The 19,343-nt window shown below is 40.6% G+C and overlaps 1 protein-coding gene across 2 annotated transcripts in view; it reads left to right on the top strand.

Annotated features, from left to right (window-relative positions):
* The window catches only part of MED13L (mediator complex subunit 13L), a 204,149-nt gene that overhangs the window by 173,079 nt on the left and 11,727 nt on the right, over positions 1 to 19,343 (top strand). For both annotated transcript variants that reach the window (XM_040606209.1, XM_040606200.1), the window contains 11 exons: positions 772 to 1,718; positions 2,418 to 2,597; positions 4,262 to 4,485; positions 5,090 to 5,282; positions 7,308 to 7,752; positions 9,163 to 9,382; positions 12,236 to 12,424; positions 15,241 to 15,464; positions 15,924 to 16,066; positions 17,703 to 17,861; positions 18,899 to 19,075. In XM_040606209.1, coding sequence (XP_040462143.1) covers positions 772 to 1,718; positions 2,418 to 2,597; positions 4,262 to 4,485; positions 5,090 to 5,282; positions 7,308 to 7,752; positions 9,163 to 9,382; positions 12,236 to 12,424; positions 15,241 to 15,464; positions 15,924 to 16,066; positions 17,703 to 17,861; positions 18,899 to 19,075 — 3,101 coding nt within the window. The remainder of the gene's footprint in view (positions 1 to 771; positions 1,719 to 2,417; positions 2,598 to 4,261; positions 4,486 to 5,089; positions 5,283 to 7,307; positions 7,753 to 9,162; positions 9,383 to 12,235; positions 12,425 to 15,240; positions 15,465 to 15,923; positions 16,067 to 17,702; positions 17,862 to 18,898; positions 19,076 to 19,343) is intronic.

The following is a 19,343-nucleotide window of genomic DNA, read 5'->3' as shown; positions in this document are numbered from 1 at the left end:
AAAGAGAAGATAGAACTCGTGGTAACGTACAAACTGTTCTTTGGTCGCATGAATTTGGCAGAAAACGACAAAACCAGAGTAATAAAAACCAGTCGTGACAGGAGATGACACAAAAACATGATTCTTGGCTGTACTGGACTAAGAGTTTGTAATGCAGTGTTTCATATTGTGCTGTGGACTGCATAATCCTAAATGAGCACATGCATTTGTAGTATCTGATATACTGTTACCAGCTGCATACCCCCATGAGGCAATATTATATATAACTGCCACATGCATCACTTCCAACAGCTATTCAAAGTGGTGATTTCTAAAATAAGGTAAGATTTCTATGCCTCTGAAATATTATTTTCATTCCCACTAATGTGTATCTCTTTACAGAGGAATTGTTTAAAACAACAATTCTTTCTCTTTTTCCCTAAGAGAGTTGAAAATATCCTAAAATCCTAACTTGGTATCTAGAGATTCTTCTCTAGAGCGTTTGTGTTTTAGGCCACAGGAATAATTTTTAAGAGGGCTAAGTGCTTGAGATGATAGCTTTCTATTATAACGATAAGAAACAACGGCGCTGATGAAGATAATTGCAATTTCAATGAAAGACCTGAGTAGAAGGTTACGAGCAGAACGCATGTTCTTTCTTGAGTACAGTTACAATGAATCCTTTCAGTTTTCACCATCTCCTTGTATTTAAAAACAAGTTTTGATGAAATCGGTCTTCACAGCTGACCAGTTTGTGATGGCATTTGACTCTCTTTTTCATTTTTCTCACAGCAATGTGCCTAGTGTTGGGAGTTTGGCTGACCAAGACTATCTTCAGATGAATACTCCTCAGATGAATACACCAGTGACGCTAAATAGTGCTGCTCCGGCCAGCAACAGCGGAGCAGGAGTTCTGCCGTCACCAGCAACTCCCCGCTTCTCTGTCCCTACCCCACGCACACCCAGGACCCCAAGGACTCCTAGAGGTGGGGGTACTGCGAGCGGTCAAGGATCTGTAAAATATGACAGCACAGATCAAGGTTCACCTGCTTCTACGCCTTCCACAACACGACCGCTTAATTCCGTGGAGCCAGCCACCGTTCAGCCCATCCCAGAAGCCCACAGCCTGTACGTCACCTTGATTCTTTCAGACTCGGTGTTGAACATCTTCAAAGACCGTAACTTTGACAGTTGTTGCATATGCGCCTGTAATATGAATATTAAAGGTGCAGATGTTGGCTTATACATCCCAGATTCATCTAACGAGGATCAGTACCGTTGCACTTGTGGCTTTAGCGCTATCATGAACCGCAAATTAGGTTACAACTCCGGGCTATTCATTGAGGATGAGCTGGATATTTTTGGCAAGACCTCAGACATTGGCCAAGCTGCAGAAAGACGACTGATGATATGTCAAAGCAACTTGATCTCTCAGATGGGAGAGGGAGCTAGAAGGACCCAGGAACCTCCCATGAGCCTCCTGCTCCTCCTCCAGAATCAGCACACACAGCCTTTCACATCTCTGAGCTGCCTGGATTATATGTCCTCTAATAATCGTCAGACGCTCCCATGCATGAACTGGAGTTATGACAGATTGCAGGCAGACAGCAACGACTCCTGGATAGAATGCTTCAATGCCCTGGAGCAAGGCAGGCAGTATGTGGACAACCCCACCGGTGGAAAAGTGGATGAAGCCCTAGTAAGAAGTGCCACTGTCCACTCTTGGCCTCACAGCAACGGTATGGGTCAGAACGGGTTCTGGTTTTTTCTTTGATTTTTCTGTGACCTCTGTAAATTTGTTTGAAATTCAGCAATCGTGAGCTGCTTAATCTTTATGTGGGAAATGTTATGCGTAAAAATATTCTAGAAATAATGTAGATTTCTGATTAATGAAAGATTTCTGATTTTAAATGTATTTTAAAATACATTTAAAGTACCAATAATCCAGTTGTCCTTAGACTTTGTGATCTATAATTGTGAAAATCCATGGAGATTCACGAATCTGATGCAAAACAAATTCAGTTATTGAGGGGAAGGCAGAATTACGGCCCCTTGTTTTTTTGGAGAAGGGTATAAGCAATCAGTAGAAAAGAAATGTGCTGTATGAAAGTGTCGCAAAGAAAAAAGAAGTGATTTTATAATCAAATATTACCTATATTACATGTTTATATGTTGAAGATGCTTTGACTTCTTATGAACTGAGCTGGACAACAACAGTGAAACAAGTATGTGAAAAGGACTATGATGACAGCTGTGTTTCAGCAATGTTTTCATAAAGTACCACATTCAATGCCATTAAGCTGATTAGAGCTGTAGAAATTTCATGGGCATTGTGAAGAGCAATGCAAAAGAACAATACACAAAGAAATGTTGTCACCTCAAAAATAATCCTTCCTGTTCCTCACTGAAAATGATTGATGCCCTTTTGTCATTTGCAGTATTGGATATCAGCATGCTCTCCTCCCAGGACGTGGTGCGCATGCTGCTGTCGCTGCAGCCCTTTCTGCAGGATGCCATCCAGAAGAAGCGAACAGGAAGGACCTGGGAGAACATCCAGCATGTGCAGGGACCACTCACCTGGCAGCAATTCCATAAGATGGCAGGGCGAGGAACCTATGGTACATATATCGCAGTATATGCCAACAGTTAAAATGAAAGCAGTTTTCTAGAAATGTGCACTTTCTTCTGGAAATGCGTTGGAACAAATGGGTGCTTCATATGGCTGGGGGGCTGTCTGCTCCTCACATGTTTTTAAAATGCTTTAAAAGGCATTTGAAGCACGTATGAATGCCATAGTGCAGGTTTCATCCTTCCAGATTGATGAATATTTAAGGAGTGCAGAAACGCCGGGTGAGGCTGAGACTCCCTGTCTGAGGCTGGCTTTTGGCTTGTACTGAAGCTGGCTGGTATGTAAATAACGCACAGAGGAAGCTGCTAAAACTGAACCAAATCCTAATGGGAAGGGGCTTCCTGAGCTGGTACCAATGCACTGTGGGTATGCCTCCTCCGCAGAGAGGTTTCTTGTTCTAAGGTTTCCCATAGTCTTAATAAGAAGTTTAAATTTAAGTATGTCCTGACTGTGACACTTCTAGAAAACACAAATTAACAAACAGATTTTGTGTGTGCCTATTTGCATAATAAGGAGTGGCATTAAAATATGTATTTCTCACCTGCAGTTTATTGCAGTCTTAACTGACGCAGTCTTGTTTAGTGGGTTTTTCTCTACAGTTCCATCCAGGTTTGCTTTATTTTCTTGCTGTTGGTATTTAATATATTGCTGTTTTCCTTATGGGCTGGGACAACTTGTGGTAACCACAGTTCCTGTCTAAAGCTATTGTGCTTCCCGAGAAGTACTTCTCATCTAGTAATTTCTCCAGCATTTGTACCTTCTAAAGAGTTAGGGTTTGCCAGTTGTTATCAGAGAATAAAACTGAAATTGCCATATAGTAAGTAGCAGAGCCTTTGATATAGATTCAGTAATTTTTACTGAACGTTAACTTTATTAAATAATTGGATTCTGTTCTGCAGAAACTACTTGCTATGTTTTCGATTGATTTTTTCCTACAATATTTCTGCTAATGAGTCTGGGAGATACCATGTTACGTGGGGCGGCAGTCCGCCCAGCTGCGAGAGGAGGTGCTCCAGAGCACTCGCTCTGGAGAGGAGCAGGAGGCAACTTTTAGGATTATGGTATCTTTGCTTAGTATTGTATACCTGGGAATAAGTTTGCCCGACCATTTGACTTAGTAATTTTACACAACCAGGTGGAGGTAGATGAGGAACTATAAAATCAAATTTAATGTATTTATGTTATTACTTCTGATTGAACAGGAACTCCTGAGATGTGGTTATGGTTATGACAAAGTAAAACCATGAGATGAAGCCTTGGGAAGGGCAATATGTGTATTTACAGTATACTGAAAGATGTTTTATTGCAGCTTTCTAGGGAAGTTTAAATGGTGCTTGGATCAGCTCCCTCTCCTTTGGCTGACTGTACTTTGATTATATGACATTTCTTAAGTACAATATAAATCTTCTCCTTTATTAAATACCTTTTTCCAAAGAAAAAGGGTGTGGGAGAACATGGTTTATCAGGCATGATACAGCCTCAATACAGGTTTCCACTCTTATGGTCAAACTTCTAGGAGACTCAGCATGGCAAGGGATTAGCGATTTCCAAAACTCGTGTAAAATAACCCACTTCCTGGTACATCAGAGAACCCACTGCAGTTAAACCAGTTATTTTAACACTTTTTTCTTTCTTTTTTTTTTCTTTTTGAAGGCTCTGAGGAATCTCCTGAGCCTCTTCCAATCCCGACTTTACTAGTGGGTTATGACAAGGACTTCCTGACAATCTCTCCGTTCTCCTTGCCGTTCTGGGAGAGGCTGTTGCTAGACCCATATGGAGGCCATCGGGATGTCGCCTATATCGTGGTGTGTCCAGAAAATGAGGCCTTGCTCGATGGAGCCAAAACTTTCTTCAGGGACTTGAGTGCTGTATACGAGGTTGGAAAGAGGAACCATGCTGAATTATTTCTTAAGTGTCATTTTCTGCTGTACTGCATGTTCATTGGGAGAAAGCCATGGGTTTTAAAGTAGTGATTATCTGAATAGGGATTTCTTGCATTTTGAGGACTTTCTGCACTTTCAGAGTCCAAGAATACCATCCAATTGATACACTGTGATTCTCTGTGCATATCGGGGTATCAGTTGCCATCTGCTTTTTCCAGTACGCGTTCTCTCATATTAGAGAGGATGTAACACTAGTATTAATACAGTTGCAACCGAACACATGAAGGCCCAACCAAACCTAAAGAGCAAGGAGCAGGTTAAAGAAACTGTTGCTTTCTTGTAATTGCTAGGCTGGAGACAAAGCCCTTTCCTTTTTCAGTGTGCACATTGTGTACTCCTGAATACCTAAGAATACTTTGTGACCTTCGTTTTGCTGTAAGTGCAATTCAAGGCAACAGATAAATGTAGCCTTTTGGTTTTATATTTATTAAGTCGCCAGATGTGTGCTGGGTAATAAGGGTTTACGCTACAAACCAGTCTGCATAACTTATTCAGGTGCTTGGCATCTAGTTACAAGCATTTCTTCTTTCCTCACCAGATGTGTAGACTTGGCCAGCACAAACCAATCTGCAAAGTGTTACGTGATGGGATTATGCGGGTGGGAAAGACTGTGGCACAAAAACTGACGGATGAGCTCGTGAGCGAATGGTTTAACCAGCCCTGGGGCACTGAGGAGTGCGACAATCATTCCAGACTCAAACTTTACGCGCAAGTTTGCCGGCATCACCTAGGTAAGTCTGCCATGGCGCTGGCAAGGCTCTTCTGCTTTCTGTAGGCATTTTAGAGATTATTTGCAGTAGGTGGACACAGGGCTGTTTCTTACAGTACAGATTATGATCTGTTTAACAATAAGAAAGGTTTTATGAGGCTTTATCTTAATTTCTTAACCCTTCTGTGTTAAATTGCCTACTTGAGAAAGTTTTGTTGTCTGGTGATCATGTCAGAGATTCAAAAGCTGATTCTTACTTTTTTATAAAAGTCAGTTTGGTCTACAATGTTTGTATGTCTGAAAGATGTTCCACACAAGACTGAATGTATAAATTGATCTGGTTTATGTGCTACTGATCTGTAACATCACACCAGCGTGACGGCAAAGTGCATGGTGCCTGGAAGTGGAACGGTTATTTATTTAAGAGGCAAGTTCACTAAAATTCTCAAAGGAAGAACGCGTTAACACAGGTGACAAAGAGGAAGTAACAGTATTCTTGATGCCTGGGGCTTCAATCTACAGGGTGTGGATACTTGGAACCACATTATCCTGAAGGCATGGTCTCCTCTGCACCTCATGTAGGCTGACTTCCATCCTGAAACAGTGACACATTGTAAAAGATTAGTCTTTTTGTTTCATTTTGGTTTTGTTACGGCAGTCTGCTGTATTTGTTCCTTTATAACAGAATGTCAGATGCGCTGGTTTCATGGAGGAGTGTAGAATCTGAGAGTATGGAAGAATATAGAGTGTGCTGGGGTAGTATCAGAAGACTGGTCCTGGCTGAGCCTGGCTGAGTCCTTGGCCTCGGATATCCAACACGGCTGTCCCCAGATTTCATCTGGGGAGAGACATGGTTCTGCCATCCCAGAATGGATCCAGAGGCAACATAACACACATTGTGTATGTGACTGAGAAACAGGATCTTAGCACAAGGCACAGGCCCATCCAAGAGGTCACTGGAAATACATTTGTTGAGACAGCACTGGTGAGCATGACAGACCGTGATCACAGAACAGCAGCCATGTAAATGATCCATGCTTGAGCTGAAATATGCAACCTATTTTTTTGTTTAAAAATAGTCAGGAACTTTTAAGTGGTTTCTTGAAAAGTGCTTACTCCTTTTGCTCTGAAAAAGGCATGACAATTTGTCTGCTTACTTTGAGGAGTGGTGATCTGGTTTTGGAAAAAAAGCTTAAGCAAACATACCAGAGTGACCTGGGCAGTTCTACAGGCTGCTGAACACTTGCCCCATCCGTTGAGGAAAGTTTGGGGCTAGGCTAGAACAGGCTAGGACTCATCTGTCTCAAATGAGTCTGCTGCCTCATTCAGTCTGCTTTTAGTTTTAATTTACCATGTGACTTGGAGGAAGGAATTATTACAACACTACTTAATACAAACACCCCAGGCTTTCATGCAGAAATATGTAGCATGTGCACAGCCAATTGATGAATTGGGCTGTTCAGTTCACACCTGAGGCATCTGGCAGAGGCAGCATTGGAATCTTCCGCTAACGGTGACTTACCACCTCTGAGAGTAAATAAACAATGAATATTCATTTCCTCTTTTTTTATTATTATTCATTTATGACTTACAAATAACCACTGTGATATCTCTCTTTCTGATACTAAAGAGAAATAACTATATTAAAGTTTGCCATTGTTGTAGCTCAGGTAAAAAGAACTTTCAGATTTTCAGCCTAACAAAGGGAACCTGCAGGAGATTGCCAAGCTGAACACTATATAAAGCTGTTATCGCAGCACAATCTAGCCAGAGATAATGACATGTCAGTACCAACTTCGGTTCACAAAGCTCCACAAAGTCAGTCCTGTTTTTGAGGACATTTGATTCATACCAGTTAGAACCGAAACCCTGAAGAATGGATTCCAAAGTAACTATTTATAATGGAGATTATAGTCACTTAGCATTTGTATACTCTTAAGAATATTCCAAAAGTGCAGAAAATATTGTATGACTTTATGGTTAATGCAGTTCACTTTGATCTGACAGACAGTTATTAATCTCCTTTCCTCTTTATATGCAATTTCAGCACCTTACTTAGCCACTCTGCAGCTTGACAGCAGCCTATTGCTACCACCTAAGTACCAAACCCCAGCGCCAGCAAGCCAGACACAAACAGTACCTGGGAACACTGGACCTGTACCCTCAAATTCAACATGTCTTTCAGCCGCTGGGGCACCACCAACAGGCAATTCTTTCAACTCCACACCCAGCAGCGGGACCACTAGCCTTCCAGCGGGGAGTAGCTCATCCTCGGGATCCTCTGTGCCGCAGCTGTCAGCATCTTCTGCAACACCTGGCGTTAACCAGATGACCGCTACCTCTACTCCAGGGTTTAGTGGGAACATTGGTTCAGGGCAAAACACCAGCACTGGGGGAAACACAGCAGACCGCTCGCAAGGAAGCACAGGCCCCGGAGGAGATACAGAATCGGGTCAGAACTTACCACAACAGCAACAAGAAGGACAGGAAGGGTAAGTTTCTGAAGTGCTCAAATGACTCAAAGTACTTCTAATTAAATCCACTGTTGTCCTGCTCTCATACAACACATAACCTTCAAGCCTTATGTAAATCCTTGAAAGGAGAGGCCCCTCTGACACATGCAGTACCACTGACCGGGAGCAGGGCCCGTTTTTACTTGTTCATAGCAGTTACTGATAAAGGGAAAAAACACCCCTCCCCTTTTTCATTACAAAGGAACAAAGCTTGATTCAACTGCGTGAACATGGGTGTTGTGGTTCTGTTTGAGATGCTTTAGGATACCCCACCTGGCCTGCATTTGCTGTACAAGAAAAACACAGCGTGTCTCATGGACTCTGAGCCATCTAGCTCGGTGTCACCTGTGTCAGGCACTGCAGGGTGTCTCACGTGGCACTAAATGTGTCTTACGTGGGCAGCTCTGTCACACTTGTAACGGTAACAGACACAGGTTTTTTTCCTAATTTGATTGCATTGCAAGTGTTGTTTTGCAAGCAGGTATACTGTGAGGTCAGAAACAGGATTATATTGCTGTTAAATCTTAGCAGCACAACCTTTTTGAAGACTTCATTATAAATAGTCATCATCATCAAACATAACAATTAGGAAAAGTTTTTTTAACATCTTATTTAAGTAACTTCATGAGTGAACATGTTTTTCGTTACTCTTGTAATAATGCACATTGCTAATAGTCGTGATATATGCTTATGGAGTTGCTGTATCTTAAGTGAAAAGCCCACATCCTGTTGTAGTTCGGGTTATCCTTAAGACATCTGTTCACTGGATCTATGCAACATACCATTTTATCAACGGCAGTGCGGTTTCTGACAAAGTAAGTCTGAGCGACATTTTATCGCTTACAGATGTTGAGCTTCCTATTCATGGCCGAGGCATGGAGGAGTGTTTTACCAAGCAAAAAAATGTTCAGTTGCTCCTTCCATTACCAATGGAACCTTTTCTGTAATCAAACAGAGGGCTTCAGTCTCCATGAATATTACTTTGGCACTTTTCCTCAGTTCTCGGTTTCTTCTCTCCCCCTTCCACCTCTCCCAAAAGAAAACCTTAAACAGCACCAAAACCCAGGCATGCACATACATAAAAAAGAAAACTCACAGAGCTAATATTAGTCAACTTTTCCATATTCTTCAGACGTAATCTATTCTGACTTCATTAAATGAAATTATGTTAGATTTCTGGTAAGTATCTTTAATGTCTAATTAATAACAGGTATTTTGGATTAAGAACTGCTGTAAGTCATCTGTCCTCAATCACTGTTGTCAGTTTTTTTAGTTTTGCCTCTCGACATAAGAATCACTTCGTACTCCCCTTTTCCTCCTCTGCTTCAGCCTTGCACACATTTAACAAAAAACAGTTACAACTGAATTTAACAATGCGTATGTCTCCAGCGTTACAGAGAGGGAGAGAATAGGGATTCCCACGGAACCAGAGTCTGCAGACAGCAATGCCTATCCTCCAGCAGTTGTCATCTACATGGTGGATCCTTTTACCTATACTGCAGATGAAGAATCTGCCTCAACCAACTTCTGGCTGTTAAGTTTGATGAGATGCTACACAGAAATGTTGGATAACTTGCCTGAGAATATGAGGAATTCTTTCATTCTCCAGGTAATTCTACCTTCCTCTGTATCTTCACACTGGAGACTCAGACTATCACAACATACTTCTGATACATATGCTATACTAAAAGAAAAAAAAATGCAAGATAATATATATAACATTACATGATGTTTACACAGTATTTTGTTGACAGTACCATATATTAAAAAAAAAACCAAAAACACTTGCTTTTGTTTTGATGAGGAAATTAATTTAAGGCAGCCACATTATCCTCACATCAAATCTGTTGGATGGTTCTAGCTACCACATATGTTGGATGCTTCCTGAAGAGGGATTTCAGTTATTTAAGTTGCAGCTTGGGTTGCCATTGCCAAAAATGTCCAGTTGCTCCTTTGATTACTTTGCATGTCAAGTTGTTTGCTTTTTATATTCTCTTGATTTATACTGTTTAATCCAAAAGAAGTATGTGAAACCAGACATTTAATGCATAATTTAACTATTGTATTGTTATTATCTGCTGCTTAAAAATAATTTACCATGTAACTTGACATATAATAATAGATACTTACTATGGAATTACTTAAGAATTGAATTTGTGTAGTCAGAAGCAGAGCTTGGCCCATTGCCCAGGCTGCCTGCATTTTGCCATGCCTCCTCTTTCACAGTGGCTCAGGCTCAACAAATGGGGGGGGGGGGGGGGGGAGAATGGGAGTCCAGAGATGGCAAGCCATGCATGTACGTGTGCAACACATGCATGAAGCATGATTTTTGTGTACCTTATTCACGTATGCTCAACTTGGCTTAAAAGTATTTTAATTAAAATTGGGGGGGGGGGGGAAACCAAACAAAAAAAAATTGGAAGTTATTGTAGTCTCAAATTGGGCGTGGAAAAAAATAGTCATTTTTTGTAATCTTGATCTCATTGTTCCCTGAAATAATGGGGGTAACTGTCACCGCAGTATTTCTGGTGATGAACTGAAAATCAGATTCACAGCTTTTAAGCTGACAGATAGTTTAATTGATTCAGACCTGAAGACACTAAAAATAAAATAGCCACTGATATCGCAGTGTCTCAAATACAAGAACATGTAAATTGCATATTGAAATTGGACCTTAGTCTGTATAAGACGACTAACGGGCTTACCAACACTTTCTAAGTACTGCTTCTTTTTTGGGCACTTATATTTGTTTCTCAAAATATGTGGCATTTTGCCAGTTTAAGTCAAGATAGTAGACAATTTTCTCTAAGTACAGGCTGACACAATATAGTTACCAGGACAGTTTTCTCGCAGCTGTACCACAGTATACACAAATATACAATAATTCCAAAATAAATGAAACCCAAATGTTTACAGATTTATTAAGAATTATAAAGTAGAAAAGCCCAGCTTCTGAAATTCTTGGATAAAGTTGTCTTTTAAAAACATGCAGTCGCATTTAGTATGCAGAACATACTACCAAAGTTCCAGTCATTCAAATAAGAACCATAGAGTATAAATGTCTTGTGATACGTAAGCTTAATTACTAATAATACTGAAAAAAAAAGAATCTGCTTGGGCCTTACAGTGTTAGATACAACTGAAATATTTTGTATTGACAGTTTCTGCTGCAAAGATCTCACTGTTCAAAAGAAAAGATGTTTTCACAGCCTCATGTAGGACATTGTATTTCTCAACAGTACCTGTAAAAAAAATAAAAAGAGTATACAGGGATTTCATTCTGATTTTAGAAAGGATTTGAACTGAAAACATTATTTTTGTCACACTTCGTTTACTTCTGAAGGAAGTTCTTGTGCAGATGGGTGTTAACCACCACCAAACTCACATCCCATACTCACATCCCATAGGCAAATCAGACTGTAGTTCTGTTTCTTGCTGGTTGAACATGTATATTTAAGTGACTTGCTTCGCAGTACTTTCTGAAACAAATTAAAGTGAACAGCAACATAAGATTGCTGAGCTTCCACTGTTTAGTTTAGTAAATTTGTAAATTGAAAAGGAGAAACAACCGCATAAATCATTATAATAGAATCTTCATTTTACTCTCTACAATCTTTAAGAATGACACCATAGTGCTGATTGCCACATGACCAGCAAACAAATCCTAATTCTAACCACAAACTATGGAACCAAACCTGCCTAAACACAAAGTTCAGAATACTGCGATTATATAGTAGTAAAGGCTACCTGCAAATGTAGGTGTTGATCAGAAAAACAATTTTTTTAAAAATAAAGGTGTTTGAATACAGGTGTTTGGTTTTGGACTGGAGATTAAAAAAAATTAAAACTGCTCCCCAGTTTTAGGGTATTGCTTTTAAGTCACTAGTAGTTGCTTCTTGTGGTATACTTTGATAAATGTTATACATGTAATTAATTACCTGCCCTTCCCAAATTGCAGTATGAATGAGAAAGTAGACTGCGGAAAAATAAGACTTGACTGGGGAAAATAACCTGCGCTTTTTGTGTAGTTGATCGGGTTACTCATTCAGCGTTTGTATCATAGAAAGCAAAACCCACCTGGTTTCTAGTCAGGTGTGTTTGTGAGCTGCTACTGATGTAGCATAGTGCTGTTCAGTTATTGTGGCCCTGTAAGAAGGCTCCGCCGTTACCCTGGATGGTAGGAGTGTCAGCTTTCTGAGGCATTTTGCAACCTTAAATATATCATTGTCATGAAACCAGCAGTTTTGTGTCAGGGAACAGAGTCGCTGCATGTTGCAGCCATCCATGCAAAAGGGCAGCTGCCCTGACAGGAAGCTACAGATTCTGTAATGCACATAACTGAATACCACGTACAGAGTCGTGGCTGTTCAAGGGCTAATGAATGTGCGAACCTGGTTTGCTGTTAATGAACAGCACTTTGAAGACTTTCAATCATGTTTTATTGTTTATATGAATTATGCAGATTGTGCCTTGCCAGTACATGCTGCAGACAATGAAGGATGAACAGGTTTTCTACATTCAGCACTTGAAGTCTTTGGCATTTTCAGTGTACTGCCAGTGCAGGAGGCCACTGCCCACGCAGATTCACATCAAGTCTCTCACAGGCTTCGGGCCGGCTGCCAGCATTGAGATGACCCTCAAAAATCCTGAGGTTAGTATTGGTGTCAAGAAAATGACAGCGTGGTAATAAACTGTAACTGCTTCTCTCAAATATCAAAGAAATGGTAGAGAAAATACTTCTAGGAGTATTTTTTCAAGGTACAGAAGACTATGATAATATCAAGGGAAAGGGTAAGCTAATACTAAAGAGAAAATTGTAAGAAAAATGTCAGACTACTTGCTTTCAAAACATTTTAAGCTTCTGGTTTTAAGTCATAAACTAAAAGGTTAAAGATCAGTGCGAAAGAGGAGAAAACGTGTGCCGTTGCTCGGGATTCTGAAACATTTTGTTGTATTAGTCTGTAGTACTCCCACAAGAAAATGTTTATGTCCAACCTTTATTTATATATACATACATATGAATTCACTTCCTGTGCCTAATGACAGATACTATAGTAATTCCCTGAGGTAATGGAGAAATCCCCCTCTTTCAGTGGGCTTATCTTTCATCTGTTTTTCAAACTGTAAATATTCAAGCCCCGTTTCTGGAATTTCAGGGATTTCAAAAGAAGAATAATCCATCCTACTTTCCACGAAGGTTTTTCATTCTTTGAAAGATAACAATGACTGTTTTATTTAGATTTAATGGACCAACTAAACACTTAAAACACTTACCTTGGGATAAAGACATGCTTGTTAGGATTTAAAAACATAGTTTCAAAATCATCATAAAACCAACCTATCACCACATTCCATTACTCACATAAAACCATAAGCTCTCATTGAAAACCTCTAAAAGCAGTATCACCCCAGGCGGCTCGTCTTCAAATTCTCTCCTCATGCTTCCCTCAAAAAGCTATCGGTTCAGCAGGGTGGATTTTGCAGCAAGTCACAACAGTCATACTTCAAGCTGTTTAGGTGTAAGGGGAAGAGCAATAAACTTGTAAGACCCCTGCAAGCATCTCCCTCCCTTTAATTATGTTCCTGCTCTCTTGCCAGGGTGGTACACTTCTAGAAAGTGACATAAGCAGAAATACGATACCCCTTAATGTCTCTGACAAAACACCGTAACTTATTTTTCCTCGAAGCAGATTAACTTGCACTTTGCATTTCATGTTTAATTTCCTGAAGTTACAAGACACCATAAATGGGGCAGATATTTTCATGAGCAGCTTGCATTCAGCGTACTTAATTAATCAGATCTCTACTTTTTCCATTTCACATGCGCTTGCTATTCGTCTGCACTGCAGACTTCCAAACTTCATCTGAAAAAATAAGAAAATACCCTGACCATTTCTAAATTATTGAACGTGTCTGGTCAGGGCCATCACGTTTTTTCTTCAGAGAGGAGTTACAAGCAAACATGGGTTTAGGGCTGACCATATGGCAAGCAACTTTACAGAAGATGACCTGCAGGTCCTGTTTGGACAAGATGAATGTGAGCCAGCACGTGCCCTCTCTTGAGAGAGAGCAGACAGGGTGCATTAGGAGGGGTGCTGACGGTAGAGCAAGGGGAGTGATAATTCTCCTCTCCTCAGCACTGGTGACACCTCACCTGGAACATACTGTGGCTGGTTCTGGGCTCCTCAGTACAAGGAATATGGACATGCTGGAGCAAATCCAGCAAAGGGCCACAAAAATGATGAAGGGACGGGAGCATCTGATAACTGAGGAGATGCCGAGAGAGCTGCAGCTGTCCAGCCAGGAGGGCTCTGATAGTTGTGTATAAATACCTGATGGGAGGGAGTGAGGAAGATGGAGCCAGGCTCTTCTTGGCAGTATCCAGTGATGGGATGAGAGGCAGCAGGCACAAACTGAAATACAAGAAATTGTGTTTAAATGAAAAACACAAGAAAACTTCTTTACTGTGGGGGTGACTGAACACTGGAACTAGTTGCCCAGGCAGGCTGCACATCTCTGTCGCTGGAGGCGATGTCCAGTATCTCTGTGTCCAATGACGCAGATACCCAGAGTCCTGGGCAACCTGCTGTAATTGACAATTTGAGCAGGAAGATTGGACTAGAGACCCTTCGGGTCTCAGCCTCTTGCAATTTTATGACTTTTTTTTTTTTTTTTTAAATAAAAGATGAATTTAATAACTTACGACTGTTAGGCTCTACAGGAGGACTACACATATATTATTTACAATACTAATTTGCTTCTCCTTATTGTTAAATGGTGTTGAACAGCCTTGACTTCTTACAACCCTTTACACGTTTGTTTTCTGAGGGGTGAGGGGTATTCTCTTACAGAGAAGCACTAACACATGTACAGCAGATCTGGTGAATTAGTTCAGTTCTGATTCAAAAACCAAAGCATTTCTGAAATAAAACTGTGAGCTGTAGGACTTAAAGAATTTCTGACATCACACCTGATGTTCATAGAAGTATGTTATACCTAATGCCTAGATAGAAAACCAGAAGTGAGTCTATCCGAGCAGTTTCTGAGTTGCAGTTCTTGGTCCTCGCATCAGATCATGCTGTGCACTGTTCTGTAGGCAGTATGTGAATGGAAGGAGGTGAGCAGAAAGCATCAATTGTAGCAGAGGGATTTACAGAATAACAGGTTTAAACTCCTGCTGTTTCAAAGTCTGGTATCAGCCTGTCCAAAGACTGTTTTCATACCTTAGTTTCCCTATATATATATCAAAAAAATCTTTAGATAAAAGTTTGAAGTGCACTAGTTTTAACTAGCAGAAATTAATTGTCTGCAAACACCCTTTTCCCAATATCTCTTGAGTATGAATGCCTTGAATGTACTTAGTATCACTCTTATTTTTCCATACTCACTGCCAGTCTGTGTTTGTGTGTTTCTTGCATTAAATAGTTTTTGACATATTTGCTGATGATTGTGTCAATTTTATTGCAGAGGCCCAGCCCAATCCAGCTATACTCGCCTCCTTTCATACTGGCACCCATCAAAGACAAGCAGACAGAGCTGGGAGAAACATTTGGAGAGGCCAGTCAGAAATACAATGTCCTTTTTGTTGGATATTGTTTGTCTCATGATCAGCGTTGGCTTCTGGCATCCTGCACTGACCTTCATGGTGAATTGTTGGAAACCTGCATAGTTAATATTGATTTACCAAACAGGTAGAAACATCTACTTTTTACCTTATATCTAGCTCTATAGTTGTCAGCCCTCACTCTCATCAGTTTTTTGCGCATCCCTTCTGATCATAATTCATGATGACCTGATCATGATAATGTTACAGTGAGAATATCAGTTGGTACTTACGTAACTTAAAAACTGCAAAGAAAAAAAAGTACTGTGTTACACTTGTTTTACAAATGCTGCCTACAAATCTTACCTTCCAGGACAACTGATGTGTTGTTCAGCATATTGACAGCTCTTGCATGTCACTGCAATAATAGTACTGAAAGCGCACATACTTTTTCTGCTCTGTGTTAGTAAAAAGTAAATTAGGCACTCTACAGAACTGTAAGAACTCCTGTAGAGGGGCAAGCAGTGAAACAATTATGTAGACTAGAAATCTGAATATTGTCCTCAATTGTCTTCTTATTTCCCCTCCCCCTTTCCTTAACTTCCAGGTCAAGGAGGAGCAAGTTGTCTGCACGTAAAATCGGTCTGCAGAAGCTGTGGGAATGGTGCATTGGTATTGTGCAGATGACTTCGCTGCCTTGGAGAGTTGTCATCGGGCGGCTTGGCCGCCTGGGCCATGGGGAGTTAAAAGGTATGAACTGTCCGTGTTCTCAATGCCTTGGGGTGCAAGGCTGAATGACTTAGAGCTGAGGGCGATGATCCTACTCTGGCAGTGAATTTGTGTATTGGTTTGCATAAACAATCTGTTTGTTTGTACAATGGGTTTGACATTACTCCCTCCTGTCTGGTAGATGTTGTGTAGATTAATCACGATTTGCACAGTGCACTTCCAAGTGGAAGACATGGGTTTTGTCACATGTTAGAAAAAGGTCTGAAGAATAGTTACCCTGTCACAGAAATAAAAATAGGATTCAGTTCTGATTCCTAAACTTAAACATAAACGTAACAATTATTGCAAAAAAAGTTACTGAACAAAGAATTATTTTTTTTTTGTGATATACAAAAGTACCTGATAATCAGTGTTAACCAGCAATAAGGTACACTCTGCGACCTGCGAAGAGTTCCCCAGACTCAGCATTCCTAACAGCTTAAAGGAGCTCTGAGTGTTGCAGCTATAGGTGCCTTAATCCAAGCAAGGGCAGGGCTGGCCTTGCTTCCCTTCAGCAGTGATTCCTCTCACTCATCCAAAGACAATGCATCAATGCAAAGATGCATTCAGCATCTTCCGTTTCTAACGGCTGTGGCTGCTATTCAGGTTTTGTTTGGTAACTGGAAGAAAATGGGATTCTGAGAGGGATTCTTCATCCATCTCCTCAGTTGGAACATGAAGATAAATTAGATGAGAGGACAAAGATACTTCATGAGCGTTTGTCCTTTTATATCAGTAACTGAAGGAGACATGAATCCTTCTGGTTACCTTATTGTAAGAGATTCTGTATTTCATGAGATGGGAAAAATACTTAAAACCAGTGCACAATGCATAACAGTTCAGTCTGAAAGCACAAAGGAATACTCTAGGGGGGAAAAAAGCAGTATATAAATGCCTTCTCCTGTATATCACATGCAGGGGAGAAGAGCTGTTGCCTGCCCTGGTAGGGGAACGTGCTACCCATCATGCACACAGGGGCCACATGGAATGAAGGCAGGAAAACAGACTAAGAATTTAATCAACTCCCTTCCTCTGTTTGGACACGTAATGTCATTTAAGTGGCTAAATGGAGTTTCTTGAATGCATATCTGCACCTCCATTGAAATTTGCTTTGTTTAGTGTATTTTATTCTAACAAAGTGTGTGAATTTATCTCTCTTTGCTTGCATTTCAAGTTCTGCAATTAATGCAGCATGTTAGATGAAAGCAGATGTCCTTTTTGAAAAAAGGATCAGTGCATTTCAGGAAAAGATTCATATGTAAAAAAAAAAAAAACACAAAACAAACAAAAAACCCCACTTTTAAAAGTCTTTAAAAAGAATCCAGGTACCTCCTCCACCTTACATGTAGAGTGAGAGACTCATTCTTGAAGAAACACATCATCTTCAGTGATTTGTCAGAGTAATGCAATTAGCTCATGGGAACACCAACAAACTTCCACTGAATAACTGCCTGGATACCCACTCTGCAAGCCATGCGCCTTGCTTACATGGGGAAGCGGTCCAGAATAGTAGAGTGTTTAAGAAGTGCAAAGGGTTATTAATAGTTTGCTATTTTCAAGCAAGTGCTGGCTATTTCAGGACTCTGTTCTGCTCTATCATCATGTTTATTCATTTCAGACTGGAGTATCCTCCTTGGGGAATGTTCCCTGCAGACAATCAGCAAACAACTGAAGGAGGTGTGCCGCATGTGTGGTATCTCATCGGCAGACTCTCCTTCTATCCTTAGTGCCTGCTTAGTTGCCATGGAGCCACAGGGGTCCTTTGTGGTGATGCCAGGTAAATTTTATCCACATATTTAAATGCCAAAGAAACTCTTTTATCATACTTATCACCTAAGCACATTAATTTTGGGAGACTTCTGGGTCCAACAATAAGACCTTCACTAGTAGGGCTAAATGTGGGAGAAAACAGGGTAAGCCAGCAGAATCCCCCAACATACCACAAAGAGATGCTGTGTTGGGAGTGAGGGTCCTAGGGGGAAAGGTTTCTGTCTGCCACTGACAGAGGGCTGCCCCTTTCCCTTGGGGAGGCCATGCTCTCAGGTAGACAGGTTCTCATCAGCTGAATGTGACGATGTAGATGCCCTTGTGCAAGGAGGACTGCAGACACTTGAGAGTCTACAGTGTGAAAAAGGAGGAGCCTGTGTAAATGGGAGCAAGGATAAACATACTTGCCTTTTCATATGCTTATTTAGAGAGTTCTATTATAAGCAGCAGTCCACAGAGTTAAGTTGCAATAAAATTAAAATTTTGAGGTTCCCTTTATTAACTTGTTGTATTACGTAAGCATGTACTTTTTAATGTATGTGGTGACATATCCTTACAAGCTGCTCTGGTTTTTGAAGCTTAGAAATAAAAATTACTACACAGAACAGAATTAACAAGCTTGAAAATTACTCATCAAGTTGAATAATTTTCAAAGCAGAGATTTTGTGACGTGAGAAAATAGATGGCAAGTTATGCTTTTTTTTCATGTCAACCAAAGTGGAGTATATTTCATAATTATACCGATATGTGCATCAAAAATAAATTTAACTTGTTCATTTAACAAGTAAATCTTTGATTAAGGGGCAGCAGAATGAAAGGAAAGGTAGGGTATTGTATGAGCATTCACGTGGCTAAACATTGTCTATACAACCTGTGATCTTAATTTCAAGCTCTTCTAGTAATTTATTCTTGTTACAATAAGAACCTTTAAACACGCATATTCACTTCCAAACACAGCTTAGATGCACAAAAAATTAATTGAACACAGAACGTATATTTTGAAGATTACGCAAATTAATGTCTCTGCCATTGCTTCTGTCCCGGAAGATGCTGTCACTATGGGATCAGTGTTTGGCCGGAGCACTGCGCTGAATCTGCAGTCATCTCAGCTGAATACCCCTCAGGATGCCTCCTGTACACACATCCTGGTTTTCCCAACCTCTGCTACTATCCAGGTAGCACCAGCAAACTACCCCAACGAGGACGGGTTCAGCCCTACTAATGGTAAGTGAGCACGTGTCTGGTGTAAGAGGTGAAACACTTGCGAGTGCTCAGTGGCTGCTCAGCACATAAGCAGAGCTGTGCCAGTCACGAGTGAAAAAACCTGAGTGGAGCAGTGTTCTCCCATGGACCCATTCCACCTAATTTAAAGAGAACACCGCTGTAATGTATGGTTACAGGATGGCATACTATGGGGGTTTTCTGAAGTCTGTTCTCAGATAATCATGCTGATTTATTCCAGAAGTGATGTGGACTAATCAATACGCGAAAT

This window comes from Falco naumanni, chromosome 1 (assembly GCF_017639655.2).
Source record: "Falco naumanni isolate bFalNau1 chromosome 1, bFalNau1.pat, whole genome shotgun sequence".
Taxonomy (NCBI): Eukaryota; Metazoa; Chordata; class Aves; order Falconiformes; family Falconidae; genus Falco; species Falco naumanni.
This window is presented reverse-complemented; position numbering and strand designations above follow the sequence as displayed.